This window comes from Rhipicephalus sanguineus, chromosome 4, assembly GCF_013339695.2.
Source record: "Rhipicephalus sanguineus isolate Rsan-2018 chromosome 4, BIME_Rsan_1.4, whole genome shotgun sequence".
Taxonomy (NCBI): Eukaryota; Metazoa; Arthropoda; class Arachnida; order Ixodida; family Ixodidae; genus Rhipicephalus; species Rhipicephalus sanguineus.
This window is the reverse complement of record NC_051179.1, coordinates 143,469,155-143,496,456: the sequence shown is the minus strand read 5'-3', so window position 1 is coordinate 143,496,456 and position 27,302 is coordinate 143,469,155. Positions and strand designations below refer to the sequence as shown.

Below are 27,302 nucleotides of genomic sequence, written 5' to 3'. Positions count from 1 at the left end.
CGTTGACGGCGCACAAGATGCCACACGTGCGGCGCGCAGCAGACGACGGAGCCACGGACGCTCGGAGATACGTCACGATAACTTGCGCGTGCACATAGCAACGCTTGGGGGCGCTGCTCATACTATGTCGTGACGTCAGGGTACAGTATGAACCGAAACTAGCTTTTAAAGACGCCTTGTAATTAATTTTTCAGGGCGCACTCACGCTTACCGGTACATTTTCTAGGCTCTTGGGGCCTTGGCGTACCATTTGAAGCAAAAAAACGACAACTGAAAAATTTCGTGTCAGTACCCCTTTAAGGTTGACGTTCATCCCTGCGGAGCGTGTTTGGCAGCACCGTGCGTAGTGGAGAGAGTGGTAATTGAGGAGAGGAGGATGAGCACAGCCGAGGTTAGGATGGTGGAGAGGGAGGCAGCACGGAGAGAGGTGAGAAGAAAGGATGGCAAAGGGTGTGGAGCACAGGTGGGCGAATGGAGAGTGTGAGAAGGGAGGGGGAATAGAGGAGAGCGAGCGTGGAGCAAGAAGAGCAGGTAGCGGGGTAGAGAGGTCGAAGATGATGGGCGGAGTTAGGGGGAGACCAAGAGTGAGGCGGTGCACCTGAACATCTAATTGGAGGACGCACGCCCAGCTATGCTATTCGCGAGGGCGTTCCGCCTAGCACTACATAAAGCCCTAACCATACGTACGCGCTGCAACGCGTCAGCGTGTAGCGTGCCTTCTCCCTATGGAGGGAGACGACGCCAGCTACACGTAGCTACGCATCCTCTTCCTCCATAGGATTGTGGCGCCAAGTCTACATGCCACGCGCTGACGCGTTGTGACGCGTGCGTGTGGTTAGGGCTTGAGCGTACGCTCGCGACGCGCAGTTTCCCTCTCGTTCTGAAACGTTTCGAGATGGCGAAGCTGAATAAAACAGCCGAAGAAGCAGCTGCTCGTCTGGATCGCCATCGAGAAATGGCTCGCGAACGGGCACGCAGAGCTAAGGAATAGAAGCCAGGAACGCAGAGCTAAGCAATAGAAGCCACTACCTCGTCTGTAGGATCTATTTGTGCCTGTGGGTCGCATACTTTTACGCTTTCGTGGCATTCACTTGTTCTACAAAGATACCTTGTGCACAATGAATTTTTTTATTGATTGAGTGTCACATGTTATAGCCATGAATCATCGTTCCGGAGTCAACCCTCTGTTTCGACGCTTTTCTGTCACATGGGTCGATGTGCGCGCATGTCCTCCTCCTGCTGGCTGGCTGGTGCGCAACAAGGACTGAGTGACGTTTCGCGCATGTAGGCAAACGCGTGGCTATGCATGCTACTGAGGCTGCGCGCCAGTATTTAATGCTTGTGCGCAGTGCACGTTCTCGTATGCACTTGACAAAACCATATACTATAGATACACAACAAAATGAACTTGAACTATTTGTCTCATAAAAGATGTCACTACTTGACGCTGGTATGGTTTTACGGTAACTACCAATAAAGATCTGTGTATGATTTCAAGAAAAAATTAACCAACGTTTAAAGTTCTTACTAAGTTGTTGCATACACTGTTCCAGATTTTCTTTTGGCAAGAACTCTGTGGTTCTATGTAGGCTATGTGGAGCGTACTGAACGTATAATTTGTTTATTAATTTGAAAGTTGCCTGTCGCTTGAATACGAAGCAAGAGTGGAACAAATGTGCTCTTTATTCTATTTTCACTGAACCGCCATCATACTATTCATAATTTATCTCACTTTTCATTGGCTACAAATGCGGCGATAAGATTTAGTGGCTATTTTTGGGAATTTTTAACTCATGCTCTGTTTCCTCTTTAAGTCTTTACAACGAGAACCCTGTCCTTGTTTACGCTATAGTTAAAGGGACAATAAAGAGAAACATTTAATCAATTTAGATCGATAAATTCTGCTCTGAGAACTCTAATATCGTTAATTTCGCCATCATAGATTTATTAATAGAGGAGAAAATCAAGTTCAACGTTTCAATTTTAAATTTCGCGCCGAAATCTCCTCGCGTGACGTCGCGAATTTCAAGGTGTATTTATCGTATTTTGGCGTTATTGGCACAACAAAATTACCCCAAACTTGGTACGTTAAGTTTGTGGCCCCCTCGGAGGACAATATATTTCATTTTTACCGATTAGGAACTACGTAGTCCCTAGTAGGCGCCGTCAAAACATGTGACGTCATGGCGAATGGTGCGGAAACTTCAAGGTGGCGTCGCCACCCACACTCTGTTTTTGCGCGTTTTCTCGCTTACTGAGTGTCTTGTCGCAGCAAGCGTGGTGTTTTTGGTATCGTGAAAGAGTACTTTACTAATATGAGAAAAATCGTTTTGCTCTTTAGTGTCCCTTTAAACTAGTTCTGTTAGCGTTCCACGAGGACTTATAGCGTGTGGAAGGTGCGAATGACAACGCGGGCCATTTATCCTGAACTCCTGACATTCTATGAAGTAACGAAAACTATGGTGTCAACTTGTGCGCATTCCGCTGTCGTGCCCAGGATATGCTTGGACGGCGTCGCTCGACCACCCTGGGCTCTCTGGGTCGCGGCAAACGGCCAGCCTTGCCTTTGGTGGGTTGTGGACTAGGCGTCTCCCTGCCATCTTCAGGGCCGCATTTGAAGTCTGATAGCACGTCCTACGAGGTTCCCAGCCCATTCAAGAGCGACCGTTCCCCTGGAATTTCGCAAGAACAGCCCCATTCCACGCACCTCTATTGAGGGCATTCTGCGCGTATATACCCTCTTTACGCAACTTGTGTATGTTTTTCTTTGTTTTAAGTAATGATGCTAAAGGTGAAGCACTTCAAAAATGCAATGCGTAGTGTACTTTCTGTGATGCCGCTAACACTAGACCAGTGCTACGAGCAAGGGCGCTTTTATACCGGAGTTGTTATGCGCTAGGTTTCCAGTTCAGCGCTGCGTGCGTAGACCAAAAACCCCAGCGCTACCTAGGGAGCTGTGGTGTATTCTTGCACCCTCTGTGGAGTGGCAGAAGAAACGGATGCATTAGAAGAAAAAAAGAAAAAAACTCGGTGGCAATGAAGAATTAAATCAATACACGAAAAACTATTTTCTTGCAAGCGCGAAACTATTTTCTTGCGAGTGTCTTTACCACTGGGCCAAGCACAAACTTTTTTTTTCTTCATTGTTGGGTAAAGCACCAGGCATAAAATATAAACTGTGCGTGCCACTTCATGAAATGACTGATCAGCTGAATGAGTCCATTATGCTGAGGTTCATCAGCATATCAGAGGTATACTGCATAGGAATAAATAAAATTATATTTTGTATTACTTTGCACGCAGCTGGGCTCTTCGCACACATTACGCTCATGAATTTGACAGTTCACTTACAGATCGCTTGCTCTGAGCACCTGTCACAGCAGCGACTGCCATTTTGGCATCGATTGTGTCACCGCATGAAGTACGCGACCACTGTGTTCGTCTTCGGCACGTTACCACTCGCACGTTCGCCCTCGCACTGTATTGAGCAGGTGTATCGCCGTTTCGTTCTTGTAAGCGGAAAACGGACGAAGCTCGCCCTCCCGCCCCCATATTATCGTGTGCCCGCATAAGTCTCCGCCTCCAAGACCATCCCACTCCCCCCACCAATAAGAAAAACAAGATTAGGGCACCTTCACGCTGGTGGTGCATAACCTGAAGGAACTCCGGAGCTTGGAGGTCTTCCTTAGCCTACCAGCCAAGTCTATAGCCATAAATACTTGTTCTGCTACCATGCCTGGATAGCCGAGTGGTTACGACGCTCGCCTTCTCCTCATCTCCTTTCCTTCTTCCTCCCCATTTCGCCGAGCAGACCCACAAAACATGAAACCTCTATAAAACGTTTTGTAAAGGTTTATAGAGGTTTTAAGGATGTCTTGAAGGAAAGAAGATGGCTTTTAATGGCTCGTTTTTCCTTTGTTAGACACAATATTAATGAGACCTAACAGACAGTAGTGCCAAGGAAAGTATACGAGATGTTATGTGTAATAATTGGAATACGAATGTGAATAATTGGAATACAATATGAATGTCCTCCTTCCCGGCCTCAGCACTGCTCACTTTACTCTCTTTAACGCAGGAGAGAGTTTTGCTCCCTCCCACCCCTGGCTCTAACCTCGCTCCCCACCACACCCCCTCACTCTCCTGCGCTCTCTCCCTTCACTGTCTTCGCTTTCCCTCGCAGCTGTTCTACTCGATAGTGGGGCTTGCCCAATTGCTGTGGCGCATACCCGATCGAGCTTTTGTGGACGCCACCGCACTTACCTCGAGCATGAACAGCCCCGCTGTTAATATTCAGGAGCCGTTGTTCTATGGAAAAATGCAGACAAGCGAAGCTAGGCGTGTGCGCGCCTGACGTGCTAGTTTCTTTTCTCTTTTTTTTGGCATTACGCAATGCTCCCTCCTAACTGTCTACTATTTCGATGCCGGGAACTGGACCTTCATCCACGTGCTTAGCAGCGCAACACTTCTGTTGCTGCAGGCAACAACTACGGCCATGCGTTCATGTCCAGACAACAGTGAATTGTGTAATAACGTGAAATGACAAGTCACTTCGATACAATATCGGACTGCCATATCCTAAGCGGCTGATCACCGTCAAGCCCACGATCGAGAGAGCATCACTTATTGTAAAACGGCGCGCGCAGCAGGAGTGCCGCGTTTTGGGCTAGTTAGAATAGCATACTGTATTTGCGGGCGCGTTTTAAAAACAAGGACACAGTGAGCAACACAAACCACAAACGAAATCGCTTTTGTTTGTGTTTGATATGTGCCTCTCTGCTTTCTTGATTTTCAAGCGCGTCCAAAAATTACAGGGTGCTTGCCAATACGCTTGTGACCGGCGCACCTTGGAAGACCGCGTTTCTGTACTCTCGCCAGCGTCTGGTTTTTTGTAGCGTTAGCTACACTTGCCTAGCCGGAGCCGATTTCGCGTGGGTCATCATGAGCCGTGCTGCGCATGCGCGAGGATGAGTGCGGAGCCGGCATCTCACGCGCCCTCCGCCAACGCCGCGCGCGGCTCGCCGCTATCGCCGCTGCTAGCCGCTGCTGGTGGCGGAGACGGGAGGAGTGGCGTCGTAGCCGGGCAGAGAGACCGGCGCCTGCGCGCGCGACTCGCCGCTGATGCTCTGCGCATTCGAGAGGGGTGACGTCGTAGCCATGGCGCGCGCAGCTATTCGCCTTCGCTGTGCAGTCGCCGTCTGACAATGCGCTGGTGCCGCTTGATAGCGCCTCTTACTGGCGTCTGCAGGTGGGTAACGCCATGGAGAAGGAGAGCGCAAATGCTGCTCAACGGCGCAGAAGAGCCGAGAAGCTTATGTCATCGGATCCCGAAGTAGTTGCCTGGCAATTAGCGGTTCAGCGTACGCATAATGAACAGAGGAAGGCTAAACGTGCTGCGGAGACACTGGGGGAAAGGGAGGAACGTCTAGCAAAGCGGCGTCGCCAGGATGCTGAGCGACGTGCTCGACCAACTCTGGAGCAGCAACAACAAGATGCCGTCGATGACGTCAAGGCACGCCGATCGACTGCCTATACTGTGAAACTTGGCGAAAGCGCCAGTGCGACTCGGACCTTCGAGACGGACTTCGTAAACAATCCGTTTGGATACGTGCGCGACGTGTGTGAAAGACTATGGCACATGAAAGACTTGACGCCGCGAAGTAGTGCCATGCGTGAAACGTTGAGTTTAGTGGCGGCGCCTGAGTGGGGTAAAACCGTGGCGCGGGTTTGTACAACGTGCAAGAACTTTCTCGTTAAGCAGAACATTCCGCTCTTTAGCGTTACCAATGGGTATCGTTACCCGACCATGCCGCCAGGTCTACCGGTTCTGAACGATGTGGCCGAATGTGTGTCATTGGAGCAGCAGTAAGCATGACAATCAAGCTAATCCTAGACAATCTGGAAAGCTCAGAATGATCAGCTGTACCTTTGGTAACGTTGCGTATATCCTGGCATAGCCGAGCTAAGCCACTGCAAATTTTTGTGTACGGCGCCGCCACCAAAATCTGTGAGTTATAAAAGTTTCGCTTCAAATCGTTGCGCTGCCCCTTAAGCGGAAATAAAGAGACACGTGGCGACCACGAAATGTTGCGTCCCGCGCAACACCTTTCCTGTGCTTGCAGTTCACCAATGAAGGATTTTCAAGTTAGTCGTCTGGTACCTGCTGTGATGGAGAAGTTGCGGTGGATGGGATTTCGTTTCGTCACCAATCGTAGTGTTCCCAGATGTCGATACAGAATACGTACTAATAGTGCTGCTTGGACGAATTGGTTCATGATTAAGATAGAATTACCAGCGCAAAAAGACAAGCGCCTTTTTGCGCTGGTACTTTTCTCTTAAGAATACGTAAGAACAGAAAAAAGAAGGATGAAAAGTTTTCTACCGCTACAAATCCACTAAAGTTTCAAGAGCTGCCTGATGAACATCTGTAAAATGCAACATGAAAAGCATAAAGGCCGAAAATCGAGCGTTGGGGCCCCCTTACATAGCTTTCTTCATGAAAAAGAAAGTGCCACAAATCGCCTATCGTAAACTGCTTTTTAAACAATTTCATTTATTGGATGTTTCATTTTTAATCTAAATTTCTAGATTTGTCTAGTTTCACAGGTATTCACCTTAAGCATCCTGCCGCCCGGTTCTTGGCCCATCACCCTTTCTGGATGAGCGCCATCAAAACGAGGACATCATCATCATCATCTCGAAACCCCAAAGCGATTTTTATACGAGGGATAGGCACGCAACACGTGTCAGCGGTTGTTTCTCGTAGATCGGGCAAAGTGCACCGCTATCCGCGGCAACTCTAGATAAGTGCCGCCATCTACTCAGCTCATCGCAGAGCGGTGTTCGAGAAACTTGGCCTTTCTTGTACAGGTGGCGCTCGCTGTGCGGATGGAGTAAGGATGGAGCTGTTCATTCGTAATTTCGTATCAGTAAAGTTTATTCCTCCTCCTCCACTCATAATGAAATAATAGAGTACCAAAAATGGTGCGATAGCGACCGTTCCTTCGCAAACGGGTTAAGAAAAATTGTGTTACAGTAGATCACCCGCGTTCGGTTATATGCGACCTACCCGTCACGCTAGTCTAGTGGTTATGGTGTTCGACAGGGGCGTAGCCAAGGGAGGGGTTGGGGGGGGGTTTCAACCCCCCCCTCCCCCGAAATTTTTCAATTTTCCTTGCGTATATATATACACACACATACAAACGCACGCACGAACATACATAAAGTATGGTTGAACCCCCCCCCCCCCCCCCCCGAAAAAAATTTCTGGCTGCGCCCCTGGTGCTCGACGCACGAGACTAAAAAGCCACCAAAACATCGCCCAATGTTAGCGGTGTAAGCACATTTCATGGTGGCTACCCTGTGCCACCGAGCAAAACTAGCGTCTTCGTGTACCCAGAAATTCCCTAGGGAAGTCGCCAAGTGAGGTGAAACTTGAGGCACTCGAGAGCGTGCGTTGCGTTAGAATTTCTGTGTATGTCCTTTATGTTACATCGCAAGTGTTCGCTTGAATTGATACAGATTGTTAAGACTATCAGCAGCACTAAGAAATCCATCATCTGCGCATTTATTATTTGACCTGAAATGTAGCAGCTGGCGTTTGAAGTAGACATCCGTAGTGGCTCGTCGCAATTGTGCAGCAAGTTCACTATGTATGCGATCATGCTTCAGGCCACCTGATTCATTGGTATCTTGTAATAATCTGTGTTGGCATAATTAAGTTTCTCCGTGACACTATTCCAAGAAGTGGCTTGGTCCGTTCTCTAATGAAGAGGGTGTCAGCTAATTCGTTTGCGTACAGGCAGAAGAATTGAAGAAACCTTTGCTGTGCACTTACGCGTTTATTAGACGTTTGGGTGCTCGTACGGTGACTGGAGAGGGCGTGGGCGCTATTTTGTAATTAAAGAAGACAAAGCATCAGGTAACGTATGTGACAGTTACGATTTCCCCTGCTGGTGGGCTTCGCTGCACAGCGAATCGTCGATACCGTAATGCACAGTACATGCTTTGTGGCATAACACACCTGCAATGCCATAAAGCTGACTATAGTGAATCTGTCATCTTGTAGCGTTTATATATAACGTAAATATATATTGCATTGAATCCAAGGGGCAGAACAAGCATGGAGTAACAAGCAGGGTACGAGTCAAAATATGGGCGGCGTGCGCAGCACAGATTTCTTTGCGCTCCACATGCAATGAAGGAATTGCTTTGTAAGTTTTACCGCTACGCAGGGGTGTAATGCGACGAAAACTAAGTGCCACGCTGTGAAGCTTGCTACCTGTGGCTGCAATTAGTTGCCGGAAAGAGTATCACCAGGTTGTTTCAGTGGCGCTAAGTGTTCTCTGGTCCGATATACGTACACGTTTCACACGACCAGGTTGATGAAAAATAAGTAACAGGAAAACTTTAACGGCTTCACAGCAGCTTTAGAACGAACAATTGTCTCGAGGGACAGTCCGAGACGCCCATCAACGGATCCTTAATTCTAGAATGAATATTTAAGCTTCAGACCAGCATTTTATGCGTTTTTAATTACGGGTATATCGAACTATTTAGCGATGCTTTTGATTCCGATGTATGCGAGTTTTACTGTATATACACTTGGCCGACAGTGTGCATTCGTAACATATTGGTCGGTTCAGCGCATTGATTTTCCGGGCGTAAACAAATACTTCTTTATTATTTGATATTTAGGAGATGTTGGTGCTTCTGTATAGCACCGGCTACTCCTTTTCACTGGTGATAGGATATGTCAAAAGCACAGCAATGAAAAAAACATATTGCATAAAGATACAACAGAAAAATTTATTCACAACTGTGTTTCATATATCTGCTTGATACCGCATGCATGCGATGGGAGCCATATGTATGCATATGCGACATATACCGGTTGAGGATGGCCTAGAACGGGAACTACACTGATCATGAGGAAATAAGCAATCTAGAGTTACTATATGCTACAGCTAGGTAGCATATACAGTAACTCTAAAGCAATCTGCATCGCTGCGCCTCCTAGTACACACATGATGTGCTCCAAGTAGGGTGGCCAGCTTCGGCGTGACGCTCGTTCGCGTGGTGGCTCGATCGCCACAAGCATTTGTTTAAAACAAGCAATAATTTTGATCATTCGGTGACTATCACGGAATATTGGAGCTAAACGTTTTTCCAAGGTACCTTTTGGGAAAAGCTGGCATTTCTGAAACTACAAAACAAGGCCCAAACAGCAGCTCATATGAATATATAGCATGCTAGCTGTTCCGATCATGTCTCAAACTTCGTCGTCCAAAAAGAATCAGCTTCGTAAACTAATGCGCTTGATACGCCAGCAACGTTAACACAAGAATGAAACCTATAATGCAATGTGCGGCTACGCCTGCACTCGCAGAGTGCATAATTGATCATTGAGCTGAAACAAAACTGATTCCCCCTCCTTGCGAACTGTCAAAAAGTGGCCCTTCCCAAAGAAAGCAGCAATATGCACCTTTATTCGTGCGTCCATTAAACCAAGCCACCTGCATTTCCGTGGTTAAATCGCATGATCATGCAACGTCTCGCACGCACGTAGAGTCACGGGCCTAGGCTAGGTACATCTCGCTTGGAATTTCCTAGGGACAGCACCAAAAAGTGGTCTGGCAACGGGGGCATGTTTTGGTGGCTTTTTAGTCGCTCCCGTGCTCGACTACTGACCGGAAGCTCGCGGGATCGCATCCCGGCCGCGGCTGCCGCACTTCGATGGCGACGAAATGCGAGTGGCCTGTATACTTAGAAGTGGGTGCACGTTAAAGAACGCCAGATGGTCCAAATTTCCGGAGCCCTCCTCTACGGCGTCTCTCATAATCATATCGTAGTTTTCGAACGTAAAACCCTATAGCAGTGTTCTCAAACACGCGGCCCGCACATGACGTCGCACATGTCTGTCTTCGCCTCACATTTTTTTTCTTAATAAGTGTGCTCGTGAGCTACATAGGCAGGACTGATTTAAAGCACTGTTTTCGTGAGGCACCCCAGGTGGTCACCATGGTTGAAACGGAACGGTGAAACAAAAGGTGTATTTCAGAATCGGCGTCCAGATTTTAGTCATTTTGGAGATCGCAATGGACATGTGATTGGAATCCTGGCACCGAATCTCCTTCAGATATGACCCGTATATGAGGTATGGGGAAGGTTTGCTTTCAAGTGGCAACGTTTGCTGCTGACAATTTGTACCCCCCCCCCCCCCTTGCTCTCATTTTTTTTTACTGCGCTGGCTTTTGTGGGACTAAACTTGACGTGACTGCGGCCCGCTGACTGAGGTGAGTTTGAGACCCCTGTATTGTAGGAATATGTGGCCTATATGTCGTAGATGCCGCACGTGTACAAACATATTAGGATACACACAGGTGACATAAATTCTGATATTAGATTAAGCAGCGCACCTCAGGACAAAATCACGCGCACATAACACGACGCAAACACAAGCGTTGTGTTTGCGTCAATTTATGTGTGCGTGATTGTCTTCTTTTGTGCGCTGCTTAATTCAATATGACGGCTCACCAACGAGCCCATCAGTACATATTAAGTAAACTGTGGAAACGAAAAAAAAATTGCTGTTTTTCTTTTGTCGAGGAAGAGATTAGCAACCTGCAGCGGGCTGGAGAAACTTCGTTTCTGTAGACAAATTGTCCAATTCAAGAGCGTGTGGCTGCAACTTTTATCGGAGAGCGGAGGGGGGTTCGACGCCTTTTTATTTATGATTGTGCGTGTGTTTGCATATTTTGTGGAGTATGTACACACCAGCACACTTGGTTTCAATCGAATAATGAATAAATTACCATCATAGAGTGAGTGCAAAGAAAAGTGGTACGATTAATCATCAACAAATATCAACTCACAGTTTTTCGGATAGGCAGCGCACAAAAGGGCAACAAATACGTACACATAAAAAGATGCAAACACAAGCATTGTGTTTGCGTCTTTTAAATGCAAAGCATTTCTTAGCGAACTTCTGCGACTTTGAGCGTATCTATCTATCTATCTATCTATCTATCTATCTATCTATCTATCTATCTATCTATCTATCTATCTATCTATCTATCTATCTATCTATCTATCTATCTATCTATCTATCTATCTATCTAGCCGCCTACGACTTTGTGCTCTCCTGGCCGTTTCGTTAATCGGATGTATACCAAAATTGGTGTGTCATAACATGGCCTTATTACGAACATCAATGATAGGTCATATCATGAAAAACATGACACGCATGTCATGAACAGCATGATTTACATTCCACGGCCTTTGGGCTCCCTGGCCGTTCCGTTAATCGGATGTATACCAAAATTGGTGTGTCATAACATAGCCTTATCACAAACATATATGACAGGTCATATCATGAAAATCATGACACGCATGTCATGAACAGCATGATTTACATTCCACGGCCTTTGGGCTCTTGCGGCCGTTCCGTTAATTTCATATATACCAAAATTGGTACGGCGTGAGAAGTGTTCATGACGAACATAATGACAGGTCCTAACATGCAAATCATGACGCGCATGTCATGTGCAGCATGATTTACATGACATGGTCTCGGGGCGCTCGCGGCCGTTTAAATGAATGGATACATACGAAAACTGGTATGACGAGACATTTCTGTATGACGAACATAACTGACACGTGGTAACATGAAACCATGATATGCACGTCATGTATGACATGATTTACATGCCACGCTCATGGCGCACTCGCGGCCGTTTCGCTAGATTGATATACACCAAAATTGGTATTGTGCGATGTGACTTTATGAAGAACATGAATAACAGGTGGTAGCATGAAAACCATGACATCCATGAGATGTATGTCATGATTTACATGCCACGCTCATGGTGCATTTGCGCCCCTTTCGCTTGCGTGATATACACCAAAATTGGCGTTACGCGACACGACTTTATGACGAACGTAAATGAGACGTGGTAACATAAAAATCATGACATGCAAATCATGTGCGACCTGATTTACATGCCCCGCTCATGATGCGCTAGCGGCAGTTTCAGTAGATTGATATACACCAAATTTGGTATTGCGCGATATGACTGTATGAAGAACATGAGTGACAGTTGGTAAGATCAAAATAATGACATGCATGTCATGTATGTCACGATTTAATTGCCGCGCTCATGATGCATTCGCGGCCGCTTCGCTAGCTCGATGTACACCAAAATTGCTATTGCGCGAAGCGACTGTACGACGACGGTAAATGAGACGTGGTAACATGAAAATCATGACATGCATGACATGCACGACATGATTTACAGGTCATGCTCATGACGCACTTGTGCCGTTTGGCTTGCTTGACACACCAAAATTGGCATTGCGCGACGCGACTGCATGACGAACGTAAATGAGAGGTGGTAACATGGAAATCATGACATGCAGCTTATGTATGTCATGATTTACATGCCGCGCTCATTGTGCATTCCCGGCAGTTTCGCTAGCTTGGTATACACCAAAATTGGTATTGCGCGACGCCACTGTATGACGAACGTAAATGAAAGGTGGTAACATGATAGTCATGACATGCATGAAATGTACGTCATGATTTACATGCCATGCTCATGGCGCACTCGTGGCCGTTTCGCTAGATTGATATGCACCAAAATTGGTATTGCGCGATGTGACTGTATGACGAACATAAATGAGAGGTTTAACATGCGAATCATGTTATGCATGTCATGTACGGTATGATTTACATGCCACTGTCATGGTGCGCTTCCGGCCGTTTTCTTAACGTGATATATACCAAAATTGGTATGGCATGACACGAGTGCACGATGAACATAAACGACAGGTCATCCATTTATATACCAGAGCATGCGTTTCATCGGCATGGTGTACACTAGATTGTGCATGCATGCGTGCATGGCAAACATGCGATATATGGTGGACTAGATGCCATGGCATGAATGATTTCATTTGGCTCAAAGACAAACAAGGCGATGTATGCAGCTCTTTGCTGGCTGCTTCGCATTACATCGATTCCCACAGCACAGTGCATGGGATCTGCCAAATTTTATGTGTACGTATTTGTTGCCCTTTTGTGAGCTGCCTATTCGAAAATCATGGCACACCAACTAGCCCATCAGTACATATTAATCAAGTCACAGGCTCTCTAGGTGCTCTCATCAAATCGGCCGGAATAATCACAATTTAAATCCGTGCTACACTGACCCAATTGAAACAGTTTCTTCAATTTATACATAACAGGTTAAGTGCTAACATTTCTAAGTACACCTCTAATGCAGACACACGAATGACTTGACTGAAGCATTCATACTATCTAAAGAAATGTCACTTTTGTACTACTTGTTTTGAATACTCTTTGTTCCCGCTAGCCATAAGGCAGTGGAACAACTTACCTTCTGCTATTACCAATACCTCTTCACTAACTGCCGTTCTTTCCATACTGGAAAATTACATGATTTATAAGTATAAATTACAAGCATTTCGCACCTTTCTTTAGCGATATATATTATTGTCAGTATTTGTCATGCTACCTAGGTTCCACTAACTACTACCAGTTAGTACTACGCCTTTTTTCTATTTTTTAGTAAATCTTACATATGTTTGTGTTAATCTGATTGTATGGTTATAATTATATTGGTATATGACTGTATGAGTGTTGTACAGTTAAGTCTTCACAAGGATGCATAGACGTTAATAATAATAATTGTTCGGGTTTAACGTCCCAAAACTACGATATGATTATGAGGCACGCAGTAGTGGAGGGCTCCAGAAATTTCGACCACTTGCGTTTCTTTAACATGTACCTAAATCTAAGTACACGGGCCTCAAACATTTTCGCCTCCATCGAAAGTGCAGACGCCGAGACCGGTATTCGACCCCGCGACCTTCGGGTCAGCAGTCGAGCACTGTAACCACTAGACCACCGTGGCGGGGCAGCGCTGAGGCCAGCGCAATCCCAACGTTGCACGATGTGACCAGAGGGAATGAACTTGAACCCTCACAGAGCGGTGTACAATTTCCGTCAGGGAGCAACAAGAAATATTCCTGATTTTGTGTCTCTTTTATAGTTTTGTAGTACGAAAAATGTGACACAGTAGCGTGGTCTATTTTTCTTTATTTTACTTGTAGCGCCAACTATAGAGGCTCAGAAGAATCGTCATGTATGGCCTCTGCGCTTGCAGTAGCACTCATTATCGCAAATCTTTGAGGCTACGTGTATGGCTAATGCAGCCCTTCCTGCTAAGCCATCCGAAGAACTTGGGTATGGCTCTCGGAAACAGTTCAAATAGATCACGAGCGCTTTGCTATCGAAGCTTCTAAGGAAAATCCGAAGTCCAATGGAACGCCGTGTGTGTCATCGCCATGCGTGTCACTTCTTTCTTTCGTCCCCTGTCTTTAGCGCTGTTTTATACTTACTATGGAAACCTGCCACCTTAACTAACTTGCCTGTCTTCTTGAAATACAAGCATCAGTTGAGAACTTGTGCGGTACCTGGTGCACGGCGACGACTTGAGAGTTCCGAGGCGGGCGGCAGCTATTTCGGCAGCAGCGACGACGCCATTGTGTAGGCGGAAGTCGCTGCCAGCGGCGCGATGATTGGTTCTCCGTTCATATCGAACTGCTTCCGGCGTTGACACCGACGCTGCCCATGTCTGGGACGTCCTGAGGTGGTCGTTTGGGTCGCCGTCACGGTAGCGTCGAAGCCGAGTGACGCCGGCGAAAGAAACGCCAGACGAACGCCGGCAAAAAACGCTGCACGTGGTTTGTCCTTAATGGAAATAGCCATGTGTCATTCAAGTTTAATAATACTAGCGAAAAACAAAGTGAAAGCGATGAAATGACACTTCGCAACTGCAAACCGAGTGGACATGTGAGCTGTTATTTCCCAGTTTAGGCACTTCTGCGCGCATTGTACGGGGGGGTGGTGTGTGTGTGTGTGTGTGTGTGTGTGTGTGTGTGTGTGTGTGTGTGTGTGTGTGTGTGTGTGTGTGTGTGTGTGTGTGTGTGTGTGTGTGTGTGTGTGTGTGTGTGTGTGTGTGTGTGTGTGTGTGTGTGTGTGTGTGTAAAACCCGCTCGGAGTATACTATGTATTACTCAGTGGCCATCTGGATTTAAGCGTCCTTTTTAGTCGCAGGTGTCGTCACGTGGTATATATGACTACTGGAGCACGCATTGGCCAATAAACTTTTGTTTGCTACTTCACGTATTACACGTGGATGCTACCGCAGAGAGCACAGTCCGATGGAAGCAGTGCGCAAATATTCTGACTAGTCAGGATCGCATACACGTTAAAGATCCCCACGCTTTCGAAAACGCTCCGGAAATTCCGCTGCAGCACCTCTCAAAGCCCATCGGTTTCTTTGGTGCGCCGGTCCAGAAGGCAATGAATGCCCCCTTGGTGCAACTACTAGAGCCGATTGACAAGTGTCGAAGTGTTTGACTGTTTGTCACCGTCTGCTCGCGTGCACAGATGCGACGGTGTCTTTCTTTCCTTTCACGACGTCACGTTTCTGCTCTCTGTTTCGGTTGCCACAGTGTAGGGTAGCTTCCATGATACCTTTTGCCGATTATTATTCCTGCCTTTGTTTTATTCGTTCAGTTCTTGCCTTCCGAGACACCATAATATGAACAGATTTCGAAGGATGATACGATGCATTAATTACTGCTGCCGTCGATGGAAAGCAGTGCGAGGGCACGCTTGTCCCCCAACGCTAGCGGAGGTACTGATATGCAGACGGAGCAAACAGCGCCGCCGACAGGGCAGTGACAGGCGGAGCTTGCTCTCGCCGATCGTATACCGCAGTTTCACGTCGGCCCTCTTTGACGGCGCGTGGCATGAAATGCGGGAGCGATGAAGCAAAAGTGGACAAGTGTGAGAGCAAACCCGTCATCACGACATCACGTTTCTGTCCTCCTCCCATTTGTTGCCGCTTGCGCAACGAGGAAGGGCCTTGTTCAACTCCCTTCATCGTCCGTCTGTCTCCGGAACGGCCGTGCCACGCTTTGACGAGGACATCTTAGTGCCTGTCAATTCAGTGCGTCCCCTGCCTTTCACTCTGTACAGGCATGCGCGACGGCGAAAGTCGCGATAAGAGGAAACGAAGCGTATAGTATAACTGCGTGCAAATGAAATTAGTCGATATTCACTGCTAGTTCGTGCCTCATGCATGCAGACAGTCCGCGCTACTGGTATGCGGTGCATAGAAAGCACAGGGCGGAAACGTCGAATTAGAAAATCGAATCAAGCGCTGAATCTCGAAGAAACACTGAGGTATCCTTTGACTATATACGTAACAAAAACGGACGTACAGAATGCCTGAACGAAATAAGAGATGTGTTAATTCCAAGTAATTTGGTGCAGAACCAATAAAGAAATACAGGGCAGAAGGATGCACTTGGATCTGGACTAATCGAAATTACTCGTGATCAGGCCAGGGGCGTAAGCAGATATTTTTTTCGGGGGGGGGGGGGGGTTGCACCTCCTTGATTTGAAGTGTGGACCGGGCAGGCAGATGTGGTCAAGTGTCATTTTGGGCTCTGTAAGCCATAGCAAAAAATTTCGGGGGGCGGAGGCACGGGCCCGGTGTGCCCCCACCCCCCTGGCTACGCCACTGGATCAGGCAGTCTTCCGCACATTGATGTTATGAAGTTGACTCACTCTAGCAGCAAGGACAAGTGGTCGCATATATTAATTCACTGAGAGAAATAAATAGAAAACCTCTAGAATTTATAAGTGCTCGGTGGCGCCGGCCTTGATTCAATGTGACTGTTTGGACGGGCATTGTAATTCATAAGCACATATAACAAAAGCAGAAAATCAGACACGGACCGAAAGTGTGTTATATACGAACCTTTTCATACGTGTCTTGTTCGCACTTTTCTTTAGCAATACTTGACTGGACGGGAACACCTTAGCGTCGTGGCTTCCTCAAACGCATGCTGAGACGCTTGAAGAAGCCACCGATGCTATGGCGCATTACATAGCTAACAATAGTGATCAGAAGGTTCTCTCCCGCCAATAAAAAAGCGTGACATTAAAAAAATGAAAAAAAGAAAACTGCCGTTGAATACGATTCTCCGGTTTGGTGGTAGAATTTTCACTGCTGATAGAAACTATGCGTGCTCTTTGCCAACTGAGTTTTACGGCGCGTTCATTGCCACTAGTCAGTATGTAACAATAAGCAGTATCCAACCTGATCAAGTATGTTTCCAATCTGTGACTGCGGATATGTCAAACCGTCAAAACTAAAATTTCGTCAAATTTCATGCTGTAGCTATTCTAGAGTTGGAACTTTGCAGATGAGTAACATGCAAGGATCTGAATTTAGAACTTAGCTTCGTGGATAGAACGCCTTTGGAACATTGTTATGCGTGCACGCAACTAGCCGGCTTTTTTAGTACATTTTGTCACGCTGTGCCGATCTCAAGGATTCATACTCTGAAGGAGCGGTCGGGAATGATTGCCTGCTTCTTTTCTCGGCGTTCTTTTTATGTGGCATCTTGAAGAGGACGTTAACGCGTATCTAGAGACGTAGGTTACGTGATAACGCGACTATTATCTCGAGAATCACTCAATGGGAGAACAAAACATACCATATTTTTGTAACGTCAACGAATATGCGCCTTAGGATGCGTCATTTCCTTTAGAAAACGCCAAAGGTGTTCTACAATCGTTCCGACGTTGGCTTGACGCTCACAATCATCGCGCTCGTTGACTGCACACCCTTCATTCTTTGCCTCGATTGTCGAAAGCTTTTTAACAGACTTTAGGGGCAGAATCTACGCAGACGTTAACTGGCACTTGTTGTTCGACGGGATTACTGGGCAGATTTAGTCCACCTGGCGCACATTTTCGTGAAACACAGTTGGTGATAAGCGCACGTATTATAACTAGTTCAACATTCACAGGTGGAATTCGCTTCGTTCCGCGAAGTAAATTCAGGTCGCCTTCACTTCTCGGCCCAATTCAAAACGAAACCAACGCGAAGCACTGGCCAGCAATCGCATTACAGCAGAACGCAGCCCCTGGCAGAAAATACTTCCGACGAAACAGACCATGGAGCTCAGCTCAGTTACCTGCAGCAGACGCGTGCGAGAGCGCCCTTGTGGGGTTGCTGAAATCGAGAGTAAATGGGCGACAACGTCTCTGCGAGTGGATAAAAGGACCGAACAACGCACGGCCCTGTGCGGTCGCTGCTCATGCGTAAAGTCCGACAGTACGGTATGCGAAAAAAATACGGCCGTGCCACATGTTTCCATGCTTCACTTGTAATAACAAATTTGCTGTTACAACGAACAGAACTTTCTTTTTCTTTTTCTTTTCATGGAAATCTGTTTACAAGGGAAGTCCACCGTGCTCTTGGGCGATTGTTTGTGTGCCTGTATACTGACAGTACGGAAGCAGCGAACGCTCTCGCATAACTTCCGCGATGAATGCTCCAGCGAAAGGCTTCGTAGGTGTCACACGAAGAATGTCTGCGAAACAAAAACACGTGTTATAAACCCGCATTTTCATATAGAAATAATTTTGCACTAGCGTAGAGCTACAGCAGGGGTTCAAGGAAGCAGAGACCGAAGTAAAATCGCTACTATCACCAAGTTAACAATAGAAAAGCTTGCTGTAAGGAGCACCTGCTGTGGTATTTTATATGCACGCCGTCTCGTGGAACGAACACTTCGAAACATGGGAAAACGCACTGTATAATATGTACCCTCCGTCCTCTTACAAATTCTTCCTTGAGCGAAAGCAGCTTTATATCCAATAAAGCAAACTTTTAAGAAAATTCAAAATAATGAGTAGAGAGCAACACCGAACAAAATGAGCTGCGTCGATCATCAGTGCCTCTATATACGAAGAGGATCGACACCAGGGGAGCGACGGGAGTATTCGCATACCACGTCAGCTCCGGGAACGATCGCAATTATTTGCGTTTTTCAACTCGTGTCCCTGCAAGCCTTCTCCATCGTCTCTAAGAACGTCAGCGGCAACCGTGGACACCACGTCTGGCAAGGTGGGTCGTCTTCTGACCCTTTTTCGGTCACTTGAAGCTTTCGCCACGCCACCGCAGAGCTAAGCCTAACGGCGGTAAGGGCCGCGCTGGCCCTGCCCGGGGATTCCCCGGCTATGGCGGCTCCAAATCAAGTCACCGGTTACGATCCGGATTCTCTACGGATCGTAAGCATGGATACCGTTCAAACCGAGGCACCTATGCCAACCGAAGAAGAATACCTTCAGGATATGCTCCGCGTCTGGCGCGGAAAGAAGAACTCAGCGGTGGCATCGAGAGACGCAGGGGCTCTTGCAGCCAAACAACACGCAGCGTCTCGCTCTCAGCATGCACAGGGCAAGAGCGCGCCGAGCGTCGCCTCGCAACGCGCCAAGCAACTCCAGTGGCGGCCGAAGAACACGCCGCGCATCGAAAAAGACGATATCATAGTAGTGCTGAAACCCCGTGAGACGCTCGACATCAAGGCCGCTTTTGGTCCTGGACAAGCCGGCGCTGCAGTCCGCAGCATCCTCGGAGCCGACGCAAGTGTGGGCCTTGCGGTATGGCCCATCTGGGAAAAAAACGTGCTTGTGTGCACGCTGAAATCAGTGGACGCCGCCGAAAAACTACTCCGGGACATTACGCTACCGGTCGGGGGCCGCCAGCTACCATTTCGGGGACACCCCAAGCTCTCCGGCGAGTTCTGTCGGGGCGTCGTTCATGTCTCCCAAGACGAAACGTCCGAAACTGTGAAAAGCAAACTCAGTGCTGAACCAAATGTCGTGACTGTGCGCAAGCTGGGCGACACCCCGGTTGCAGTGATCACCTTCGCGGGGACCAAGGTGCCACGGACGGTGTTATACAACTGCGAGCGGCTCCCTGTTCACCTGTATAAGAAGACAGTGCCTGCATGCCCTCTCTGTGGCACAGTGGGCCACCGAGCAGATACTTGTCCGCGACCGCAGCCTGGACGCTGCGCAAGCTGCGGGGTCCAGGTACCTGCTGCTACTCCTGATGGCCCAACAGAACACCAATGCGTCCCGAGCTGCCTCCTCTGTGGCGGTGGCCACAAGACTGGAGCTCCTGGTTGTGCTGGACGGTTCCGGAAGCCAATAAAGTCGGGATCGCCACGCGGATCCAAGCCGAAGACAGCGGGGGGCCACAAACAGGCTCCGATTCCCAAGACCAGCCCCAAGAAAGCGCCAGCCACCAAGCCGAATAAGCCAGAACCCAAGAAGGCCCACACTGGGCCCTCCACCAACGTAAAATCTGGGACACCATGGAAGCCTCCTGTCCTCATGGTCAAGGACTTTCCACCCCTAACACCCGACCAGGCACAGGTGAGCTGTTGGGGTGGGGCAGTCTCCGGACCCTCCCCTTCTCCCTCCCCTACCGAAACCGCCCTACAGCAGCAGATAGAGGAGCTCAGGCGCCAGAACCGATTTCTTGCGCGCAAAATTCAGGAATTAGAAGCCAAGCAGGTCGGGTCATCCGAGCCAGAGCAGGGAACCGAGATAGAGGACGGGGATGACGGATCCTCCGTAACATCCGACCTCACTAGCGTCTCTCGGCGGGACGGGGACACGGTAGTTGGATCAGTTTCCGCTACTGGCGCCAACGGTCGCCTCGAGTCCCTGGAGCGTAAAACCGAGCAATTTGAGGAGCGCGTGGCAGCCCTCCCCAATCAAATCATGTCGGCAGTGCGCGCGTCCTTCCAGGACATGTTCACGGCAGCGTTAACGCAAGCACTTCTTGAAATTGTGGCCCAGGTCTCTGACTCAGTTCTTAAAGCCGTGCAGCCCTGGGTTAGCACCCAAATTAAAAACACGACTCAGTGCGAGCCCCCACAGCTCAAACGCAAGACGGCCTCTCGTCAGGCAGTGGAAGAAGACCTTTCGGGGCTGGCTCCGGGTGGGCCGGTGCGGCCTCTTATGGCGGCCACGCCGGCTCCAGGCCTGGGCCGGTCTCCTGCACCGTAAATAAATACTAAAAGATGGCTAGCCGACCTAACAAGAAAGCTAAAAACCTACAAAAATTTGAGATTATCCAATGGAACTGCAGGGGTTTTAGAGCTTGGAAAAAGCGGTCGCACCTCCAGCTCTACTTGCAGTCCCTCGGAAATATGCCAGCCCTGCTTGCTTTGCAGGAGCCCGGCATGGACGCTAAATTCTCTGGCTACCGAACTTTCCAGGGGGGCCCCTCGTCGTGCATCCTGGTGAATAAGGCATATACCGCGATTCAGGTCGATTTAAACTTGAGTACCGAACAAGAATACACTATGGTGAGGGTACTGCCTCTCAGACGTCGCGACCCGTCAATACATATCCTAAATATATACAGCCCCCCGCGTAAACCGCGCGTAACTTTCAGCGAAATCTTCCTTCGCGCAATCAAATTGGCAGACAAAGATCCTTTAGTGATTGTTGGAGACTTCAATGCTCCCAGCCTTCACTGGGGCTATCACTACGAGCAGGCCAGAGGGCGCAAGCTGGCGGGGCTTATCTCCACCCTTCGCCTCACGCTGCTCACGGATCCGGCGTACCCCACTCGAATGGGGAACTCGGTAACCCGTGACACGTGTCCGGACCTCTCTCTCGTAAAAAATGCTAAGGATGCTACCTGGGAGAACTTGGGCGATTCTCTAGGCAGTGATCACTGCCTTCTCCGGGTTACACTCCTGGAAGAGCCAGCGCATAAAAAATGGGGTCAAGCCAAGCTGACCGATTGGCAACAATTCCGCAATGAGACTATTCCCCCCGTATTATTTTCTGGCGGCTACGCGGAGTGGGCTACACACATAAACCACATTCAGAAAAAACATATTACTGCACTTCAAACCAACGAAGAGATCCCCGCAATCGACACTCACCTCCTGCACTTGTGGGAGGCGCGCCGAAGCTTAACAAAACGTTGGAAAAAACAGAAGACTAATCGCAAGTTACGTACCCGCATAGCCCAACTCACGGAGCAGGCTGCAGCGTATGCTGCTCAGCTCTCCGATTCAAATTGGATAGCCCGCTGCGACGCCGCAGCTCGTCAGATGAGCTCGAAGGGGACATGGCGTCTCTTTCGCAGTCTGATAGATCCCTCTCAAACGAGAGGGGAGACGCAAAAGCAACTCCGGCGAGCTCTGCATGGGTACCAAGGCACGTCGGCACAGCTTGCGGATGCTCTGTGCGATAGATATCTCTGTCGCACGGAGGACCCGACTGGGCCGGCGTACACGTACTCTGGTAAGCCTAACCACCAACTCGATGCCCATTTTCAGTTGCATGACCTTAAAGCTGCCTTAGCTAAAATGCGCCGAGGCACGGCTCCAGGGAGGGACCGCATAACAGTGAAACTGTTGGCAAACCTCCCTGACACAGCCTACCTCCATTTATTAGAATATATTAACCAGATCTGGGACGGACGTCCGCTACCTCCCGAATGGAAAACATCACTTGTGACTTTTATCCCCAAAGCAGGCAAGGCCGTGAATACGGATAATCTGAGGCCCATATCACTGACCTCGTGCACGGGCAAGCTTATGGAGACGATGGTACGGGATCGCCTCTCTCCATATCTGGAGGGCAAGGGCTTGTTTGCAGACACCATGTTTGGGTTTCGCCCACACATGTCTGCACAGGACGTCCTTCTCCAGCTGCACAGGACCATCATACAACCCACAACTATGCAACACAATGACAAAGCCATCCTCGCCCTTGATCTGAAGGGGGCTTTCGACAATGTTAAACACGGTAGCATCCTGGCTAACTTGAGTTCCACCGATTGCGGGGCTAGGACCTTTGCATACATCAGCGATTTCCTCTCTAAGCGCCAGGCTCTTCTTCGGATCGAGGACGAGGAATATGGCCCGTACATTATGGGAACACGGGGTACCCCTCAGGGAGCTGTGTTATCACCGCTCCTGTTCAACATTGCTATGATGCGCCTCCCAAATGAATTGGCCCGGGTGGAAGGCATTCAACACGCAGTATATGCCGATGACATTACAATCTGGACCACCGAAGGGAGCATTGGCGAAATGCAGGAACGCCTTCAGCGGGCCGCATCCATAGTCGAGGCGTATGCCAACGATTGTGGACTCCAGTGCGCTCCAACCAAATCAGAGCTTCTGCATGTTAGAGCGAAACCAAGAGATAAATCAGCCATACACGTCTCTCTGTCCGGGGTTCCCATCAGAGAGGTGGAGGAGCTTCGGATTCTGGGCCTGTTCATTCACCACAGACTCAGACCGGACTCCACTATTGCGAAACTTCGGAGAGTAGGCGAACAGGTAGGGCGCATGATCCACCGCGTTTCCAACAAGCGGGGCGGTCTGCGGGGCGGTCTGCGGGGCAGGGACGCGCTTCGGCTCGCCCATGCCTTCGTGACTAGGCGGATACTCTATGCCGTCCCATACCTTCGCACTAACAAGCACGAAGACGAAAGACTAGATGCCATCATCCGTAAGGCGACTAAGCGAGCTCTGGATCTCCCTGTTGCCACCTCCAACGCCAAACTCAGAGCGTTAGGTGTGCTCAACTCCTACCAAGAGTTGCGGGAGGCCCACCTTGTGAATCAATATACGCGGCTCATGCAGACGGCCCCCGGGCGCCGCCTGCTAAACCGATTACAGATCCAACACGTTTGCCCTGCAGAGGAGGCGGAGCGTATTCCGGAACTGTGGCGCCATATGCTCTCGGTCTCTCCGCTCCCCAGTAACATGGATATGCACACGCACGAAAGCAGACGACAAGCGCGGGCTCGGACGCTTGAAAGACAACACGGCTCCCGACCTGGTGTATTCTACGTGGACATAGCAGGGCCTTCGCCCAAGGGATTTTACACGGCCTCTGTAATTCACCAGGAAAAACACGTCAATGGGCTCTCCTTCCGAGCACAAAATTCAGAGCGAGCTGAGGAAGTAGCGATAGCGCTTGCTGCCGCGGATCCCAATTCGAAAGTAATCATCACGGACTCCCGTAAAGCATGTGCTCACTACTTGGCAGGAGAGATATCCCCCTTAGCCGGCCAAATTCTAAAACGGGCTGCCATTGATCCGACCCCAAAACGAATTATATGGGCTCCAGGCCATCAGGGCTTACGAGGTAATGAGGCCGCTGACGCGGCCGCCCGAGCGCTTACCCACCGGGCTCCTCACCCTGGCTCTTATGACTCGGACGCCAATACGCCGCTCCTGCGGTTCAAAGAAATTCTCGCGTATTATCGCGACACTCACCGCCTTTTCCCGGCTCCTGCAAAGGGGCTGAGTAAGGCGGATGAGCGAACTCTAAGGCGCCTGCAGACAGGTACTCTACTCTGTCCTGCAATATTAAAACACTATGATCCGAACACGGATGGGCGGTGCCCACACTGTGGGGAGACCTGTGATATCTTCCACATGGTGTGGGCATGTACTAAAAATCCCCACCTGCCCCCTTCCCCTACCCCTTCACGAGAGGCATGGGAGACTGCCCTCCTCAACTGCTCCTCACTGGAGTCGCAACGGGCTCTGGTGCGACGGGCGCGAGACGGGGCCTCGTCATGCGGTGTCCCGGACTAGGGACGCCGACCATGTAGCGGGGTCATGCTTTGGCCCCCAAACTCTCTTTCTTTTTTTCTTTTATAATAAATGTTTTTCATCATCATCATCTATATACGAAATGTTTTCTCAAATTACAACTAAAGACACATACAGCGAACGTAAACCAACAGTGCCAGGATGCATAGTTCACAGTCTTACTGACCGTGAAAAAACTGCGATTCGGATGTGCCTGAACACGTGAACCGACCGGCCTCCTCAGTGTCGCAAGGTACTAAGCGTAATCACGGTTTTACTTAAGGTGTCGAGCACGAAATTTTCAGGGAGTTTACTGGAGCAATGAAGAAACACTCACTGCGTCCAGAATGATCTTTCGGCCCAATACATTAGAAAAAGGTTGCAGCGCAACTGCCTACGTAATACATAAACTCGAGCTTCGCACGACGCTGTAGGAGTGATGCGAGTGTGTTCTGCCGTGACACAGAATTGGACACGTCAAGTGAGGCGTGCCCTTGGACAGCGGATATGGTGGAACAAACCGAAACAAATTGTACAGGACACGCGTATGGGCCGCTCGAAGCGAGCATTGTTTATATTGCGGGAACCGGGGGCGTCGTCCACACATTGACTTAAAAGACGTATAGCGATTGCGTGCATGTGGGGGTCCCGCCGCTTTGTAGTGCGCTCCCGTCGATACCCGCTGCCCGCATAACACACACCTCTGATTGTGTTGCGGCCGTATGAGAAGCGACCCGGGTGAAACCGGATCAGTTGAGGGCGGTTTTCTCGTTACTGCCTTGAGTGACAACTCACGGCCATCCGCAACTTCTGCCACTGGTACCGCTGTCAGCTCTCTTCAGGGTGACGGCGGTCTTTTGTTGTCGTGCAAGTGAAAGACAGTGCCCGAATGGGCGTCAGTAGACAAGTCTCTGTATTAGTGCTTAATAGCTCTCGCTGCGAAACCCGCAAGGCGGCATTTTGCGCTGAAACAATTCTAGCCCCTATCAGGGACTAGAATTGTTTACTTTTCCGTACAATGGGTGGAATGAAAGGCGCGTGCGCTAACGAACCCGCTGTGCTTACAACTAATCGAAAACTAGTTACGTTTGGGTTGAAAGAATTGGAAGCAGGCCATTGTTTTCGTGCAAACGCTTGTAGGCTGGGTTGACCGATCGTCGATGCCAGTTATGTCAAACCACCGGTAACAAATTGGTTCAAACTTCTAGCCGCTTGGGGTGGCAGACAGGGCCACTTGCACACAGCCGGGAAAACGGATGCAAAACGCGTCTGTAATCGAGCGAAGGGCCATGTTGTCGACACGCGTCTCAATATCACCGAAACCGAATCTAGCTTTTTAAGCCCACACATGCTAAACTGGCCCAACGAGTGGCATCCTCTCTTTCATAACGTGTCGAGAGTCAACACTGTGTTCCTGTTCAGCAGCGGAGAAAAAAAAAACTCCAATTGGCGAGACTGTTTTTCTGACGTCAGCGTTCTTTCAGAACCCGTCAGGTCGCTTCGGCTATGCCAGCTTGGTCTAACAAGGTCTATTGTCAAGCACCGCCCTGGACAAAACGGGAGCAATTTCACGCATGGCACGCCTCGTGATGATAGTCCGCTTGTCGAGTGAAACTGCAAAGAACAGCCGAGGCTCGTATGGGGGCCAAACAAAATGTAATACCACTCAAACCTGCACAGCACGCATCTGCAACACAGAGCGTTATTTACCTTGCATGACAAAAAAAGAAAAGAACAGAAAAGAGATGTATACAAGACCCAAACACCGTCATTCTTCAATAACGGCACTCGCCCCAATTTACATCGCGCGGCGTAGCGCAAAACGGCCATTGTTCCGAAGAGTTTTCAGGTTTGGAGATCTTGAGGCCTTCGACACGACGAAAATTGAAACGGTCTTTGGATTTAGATCCGGCTGAAGGAGAAATAATTGTTTTTGTGTTATTTTGTAGCGGCAGCAGCGCGAGAACTGTCAGGCGATTGATATGCTGCCCAGTAATGGGAGCAATATATATCGTTGTTCAGCCGTCATGGCAAAAGAAGTCAGCAGCCATAAGGGCCCGGTGTACTGAAAAATGGACATAGTTCGTCATGCCTCTCCTTACGCTTCAACTTCCGCGTTACTCTGGTGGCGAGCTTCTGGGCTACCAAAAAAAAGGTTTCCGCTCCACCGTTTGGTGCACGGTCCGCAGTGACTTTGGTGCATAAACACTTCTCAGCGCTGCTGTAGACAACTTGACTGCGAGCTGACAAGCATTATGCATACGTTTTTGGCGTCCATGATTGTTCTGAAAATAAAAGTTGTTTGACCCGCATAAAAAAAAACTATAGGCGCACGTGCTTTGTGTAAAGCATAGCTTATGGGTGGAGCATCCTCATGTTGGTTTAACTTTTTCTTAACTTCGTATAAGAGTTTAAAACTGAAACGACTTTCTATTCGCTTTACAAAAGAAGCCCCGTATTTCAAAAAGACGCTTAGCTCTAACCATTTGTAAGAAAAATTATATCTGCTAATCTTTAGGCTTCAAACAGAAATGGAGAGGATGGCCTGCTGATGGTGGTAAGTACGCATGAACGTAAGCTTTTTCAAGTTGGCCCATGGTGACAGCCCTTTCAAAATTACTAGCGGTCGCAATACGTTTTTCTCATCCTTAGTCGCTACATTAACACTCTGTTCAAGAAATCGACAGGTGAAATGTCTCGGGACTACTGTCTCCATGGAAAGATTAAAGTTATGCGTACTCTATAGACACATTTACTGAGTGAAA

At 48.8% G+C, this 27,302-nt stretch overlaps 1 protein-coding gene across 1 annotated transcript; it reads left to right on the top strand.

Moving 5' to 3' along the window:
* Positions 1-21,114: 21,114 nt before the first annotated feature.
* LOC125758317 (uncharacterized) lies at positions 21,115-26,060 on the top strand. Its single transcript, XM_049415362.1, has 3 exons — positions 21,115-21,207; positions 22,621-23,622; positions 26,022-26,060. The coding sequence occupies exons 1-3, from the start codon at positions 21,115-21,117 to the stop codon at positions 26,058-26,060; spliced, it is 1,134 nt and encodes a 377-aa protein (XP_049271319.1).
* Positions 26,061-27,302: the final 1,242 nt, after the last annotated feature.